The sequence below is a fragment of the Penaeus japonicus genome, unplaced genomic scaffold, assembly GCF_977035675.1.
Source record: "Penaeus japonicus unplaced genomic scaffold, GWHDUDI00000001_assembly GWHDUDI00000012, whole genome shotgun sequence".
Lineage (NCBI taxonomy): Eukaryota > Metazoa > Arthropoda > Malacostraca > Decapoda > Penaeidae > Penaeus > Penaeus japonicus.
The window spans coordinates 35,872,080-35,877,079 of NW_028234414.1; the positions used below are offsets into that span (position 1 = coordinate 35,872,080).

Sequence of the window (5,000 nt, forward strand, 5' to 3'; positions counted from 1 at the left end):
ACTGAACACTGTACAAACAGGTTTTAATAAACTACTCATCGCATCATCACATTTTAAAGAGACACTAATTGCATGACGCAACTTCTTCTCTGGCTTTTTAAAAATCGTCTGGATTTACAATATTCTTTCCAATCATGAAAACACTAAAGCATTATACTCTTTTATGAGGAAAAAGTCTCTGTTAATTATATTCTGCCTTGTACATGTCGTTATATATGTGTGTGAATTTTGTTAAAAGGAACGAAAAAATTAATATTACCTTATAAAAACAAATTTCATTATTCATTTCAGATAACACCGAGTGATCTTATGACCCTTTTGGCATGAAAGACAAATAAACTGGTTTTCAGGGCATCTCTCTACTCGTCAGCCTCCTCTTCCTCGCCGGTGGGTTTGGCATCATTGAACTCAGGAACAAAATTGTCGTCGACCACACGGTAACCGAATTGGTCGGCGACGTACTTGACGTGGTACTCGTTGCCGTCGGGCGCTACCCACGAGTACTCGCCCTCGACGGCCCTTCCTGGGACGCCCTCCTGCTCGTGCTCCATGTGGTCCTGCTCGACGTCGATCACGTCAGAAGGTTAAACGACGGTCAGGGCGACGATAAGGTGCGAAAGATAATCTTTATTTACTAGGATTTATCGAGTCCGTTAAATACACTTGAAATACTCATGGAATACGTAACTAGTACATGAATGACAGACTTCACAATTCAAGGTATGTGATCAGTGTTTTGATATTTCATAGACATCGATTGCTACTGAATTCTCAAGTTCGATTTGCATTCCTTGACTAACATATATGTAGGTTATCGGATATGCAAATGCAATGAGGTCATTATGAAATTTTATTCTGAGATTATTTCCACAACTCATATTTTATATGATTAAATGAAATCTGAGATTCTTGTAATAATAGATATTGTTCCATTATTTTGAAAAAAAAAAAATAAATGAACAGATTAACATTTTGAAATTATGTCATTATGAGAATCCACCCCAGTGTGTGGACCAAGACTCATTAAGTGAACAAACATAATTGTGGAAGATCTGGAGAATGGGTTGCTGCCTTTCTTCAGTATGATTTATTACGTCGATCCTTCGATCATTTATCTTCGTACTAGTACCTTCGATATTTAAATTTTCATGTATCGCAATGATTTCGCTAAGTTTTTACATTTGCCTTCCATTAAATCGTTTTCTTTTCATACTGTTAAGAATGTTGTGGGCGTATCTAGATCAAACATAAGCTGAGTTTATGAAAAATTGGAAATAAGAATAATATTCTACTGAATATAAATTTATTATCAATATTTAACTTTATGATTACATCCCAGAATTACGTATATGATAAAATATCGTATTCAAGCCATCCTTCTATTCGTCAGCATCCTCTCCTTCGCCGGTGGGTTTGGCATCATTGAACTCAGGAACAACATTGTCGTCGACCACACGGTAACCGAATTGGTCGGCGACGTACTTGACGTGGTACTCGTTGCCGTCGGGCGCTACCCACGAGTACTCGCCCTCGACGGCCCTTCCTGGATCTCCCTCCTGCTCGTGCTCCATGTGGTCCTGCTCGATGTCGATCACGTCAGAGGGTCGGGCGGCGGTCAGGGCGACCAGAGCCAAAGCGACGATCAGCTGGAAAAATTATTCACAAGTATAAAATGTATGTTCAAATAATGCTTGTGTTATTGATCTGAAAATATCACTAACTGATTATAGAACAAGTCGTAAGATTTCTTGACTGAACTGAAAAATCAAGAAATATACCACTCACAATATGGAGTAACTTACCAGAACCTTCATGTTTGTACTGGCTTAGAAGAGCAACTGTTGCACTGTGCTTGTCCTAGCTACATTATATACTCAAGTGCACCGCCGTGGTCGCTATGAAGGCCAGAAGTCTTCAGTCCTTGAATTATTAAACGAATTTTGTGACCTTGTAAATTCAGTTTTTCGGTCTCACCTACGCTTTAAGCAATTTTAACTACTGGTTTAGATTTGGTTCGAATTCCTGTTATATATTTTTTCAATCTTTATGAAATACCAAGGAAGTTTAATAGATAACATACATAAGTCGTTTGTTTCTCAGTTTTATGACTATTGCTGTCTTTGCTTGATATCTTTAGTCGATTATCTATTTTCTTCTTACATTCATAAATACATGTTTACTTGACAATTTAATCTGATGATTGAATACAGTATGGTTCGATCTCTGTTAAAAATATATTTTGGTTTTATTCCACTTATATTCCACATATATTTTACAAACAAATAATATCATATAACCTCAAATGTGATATTTCATAGATAGAGAGCCAGAGAAATAGTTATGATAATGATAATAAGGATAATGATAATAATCACAATAATGATGAAGATGGTTATGGTCATGGTGATGAATATGATGACCGTAAAGCATTTATAGAAAGTATGAAATTACTACCTTAGTTTAGATCAGTGGGCCCTAAATCATGATGCGTTTCGTTTCGTGACATGTGATATATAATCTGATATGAGTGATATCCAGCCAAAGCCACTTGTTATATGAAAATGCGATGCATGCAATTATTAGTTAATGGTGACAACATTGGTGGCAGTATTAGAAAGAGGATTAGGTCATAATCTGAAAGGTTTATGTAGCCTGAAAAAAATGCGAACTGCTGATCTAGAGATATGCTAAGTTTATGGATGTCAAAGAGAAAAATAAATCTCCCTCCTTCCTTCCCCCCTACCACTTGATAATAAGGTAAGGATATGGCATTATATACACCAATAATCGACATTTTGATGAAAGTGGTTAAACTTTGGTCATGGTAATGAATATTAAGGCATCGATGACCGTAAAAAGCATTGTTAATGATCAGCTGTTGACAGTGGAAAACAGTGTTATAGAATCAGCTTACAATAGTCACATAGAAGTTGAAATTACACCATTGTTTAGATCCTTGGGCCGAATCATGCTGCGTTTCGTTTCTGGACATGTGATATATCATCTGTCATGCGGCCTATCCAGCCAAAGCCGCTTGTTATATGACATTGCGATGCATGATATTATTAGTTAATGGTGACAACATTGGTTGCCAGTTTTTTATGAAGTGGCTTAGGTATTAATCTGATAGGTTGATGTAGCAGGTAAAAAAATGCGAATGCTGTTCTAGAGATATGACTAAGTTTTTGGATGTTCAAAGAGACAAAATAAATCATATATATACTACAATGATTCTTTGGCATTTCCCATAGATCGACATATGCATTTATACCATAGTTTAGTACTAAACTTTTGGTCCACAAATTAAGGCATTGATTGCGTTTCGTTTCGTGACATGTGATATATAATCTGATATGAGTGATATCCAGCCAAAGCCACTTGATATATGAAAATGCGATGCATGATATTATTAGTTAATGGTGACAACATTGGTGGCAGTATTAGAAAGAGGATTAGGTCATAATCTGAAAGGTTTATGTAGCCTGAAAAAAATGCGAACTGCTGATCTAGAGATATGCTAAGTTTATGGATGTCAAAGAGAAAAATAAATCATATATAAACTCATGTTTCTTTTGGCATTATACATACATCGACATTTTTTACGTTTAGGTTAAACTTTTGGTCAGTCACAACTTAAGGCATCGAAGATCATCGTTAATGATAGGCTGCTGACAGTGGAAAACAGTGTTATAGAATCAGCTTACAATAGTCACATGAAATTCATCGAGTTCATCTTTAGTACTTGATAGGCTGCTGAAGGAAGTGGGAAAATGTGTTTTAAGTGAATATGTTTTTCTTAGAATTATAGTACTTGAAATATCCCCATGTGATTCCATTTAAGTACTTATTCCAAATTGCTACCTCTATTGTAGTTTAAGGTAAAATAGACATGCTAATATATCTGTAAATTAACTCTATTGTAGTTAGAAGTATGATATGCTTCTTTATGACGAATTTTATTAAAAAAATCCCAGTTATTTTCTTTCAGAAAAATTGCTACCTCTATTGTAGTTTAGAAATGACATGCTACAATATCTGAATTAATATTCATGTTATTCTTCTTTTAGATGGAGCCATCCATGTTCGTCCAGCAAACATAGAACGTCAAATAATGTATGTGACAGATACAGTATCATATCATGATAGTGTATCTGTCTACATCATGATGTCAGCAAACATAATGTATGTGTCAGAATGTACAGTGATTCATATTATTTGTTTTAACCGTTCACTATCATATGATTGTAATCCTATTTTTGGTCATATTTTAGAAATTTGTTTTAACCAGATTACATAAAGCGATGTAAATGAAAATGTGACAATTCTGTTTTCAGAGTCAGAGTAAAATACCCCACTTTATTAGAAATGATCTTTGAAAACAATTCAGATCAAGAACATCTTTACAAAATCTCGATCAACGAATGAATAAACAACGATTCAAGTATCTTCAAGTATATAATGCTCGTTTGCGAATTCTTGCAGATTGGTGAAGGATGTTTTAACCCGATTGGTGAAGGGTAAGCGATGTATATGAAGGCTTTTTAATTATGTCCTAACTTTATTTTTAAGTAATATGTGTCAATAAAATACCCCACTTTATTATAAATGAGCATGAGTAATGAAACATTCTGAATGTGTATTCCATCTTACAAAAATGCCAGATATGCTTAATTATAGATCAAGTATTTTATTTCATTTGTTTATTTGTTGGTAATTATTGAATGTAACCGTGCTTCTAATGCATGTGACTATTTAAGGGATAAATATGATGGCTTAATTATGTCCCTAACTTTATTTTAAGTAATGTATCCAATTAGATTATTTCATGTGTATTTTCTTGAAATGCATTCATGCTTAAATATAGTTATATTTATTTCATAATTAATTTGTTTATATTGGATGAACCGTGCATGACACTTAAATAAGAGACGTTATTTTTCTTTACTGACGTTATTTTTCTTTACTAAAGATTTATTATTCACGCATATGTTATATCCCCT

General features: G+C 34.3%; 1 protein-coding gene and 1 pseudogene across 2 annotated transcripts; both read right to left on the bottom strand.

Annotated features, from left to right (window-relative positions):
* Positions 1–64: 64 nt before the first annotated feature.
* LOC147470828 (cuticle protein CP575 pseudogene) lies at positions 65–1,129 on the bottom strand (annotated as a pseudogene). Its single transcript, XR_015191467.1, has one exon. The product of XR_015191467.1 is annotated as a cuticle protein CP575 pseudogene (transcript).
* A 157-nt stretch (positions 1,130–1,286) lies between these two features.
* On the bottom strand, positions 1,287–1,926 carry LOC122253733 (cuticle protein CP575-like). Its single transcript, XM_043017019.2, has 2 exons — positions 1,803–1,926; positions 1,287–1,646 (listed from the first exon to the last, which is right to left on the bottom strand). The coding sequence occupies exons 1-2, from the start codon at positions 1,812–1,814 to the stop codon at positions 1,380–1,382; spliced, it is 279 nt and encodes a 92-aa protein (XP_042872953.2). The 5' UTR covers positions 1,815–1,926; the 3' UTR covers positions 1,287–1,379.
* Positions 1,927–5,000: the final 3,074 nt, after the last annotated feature.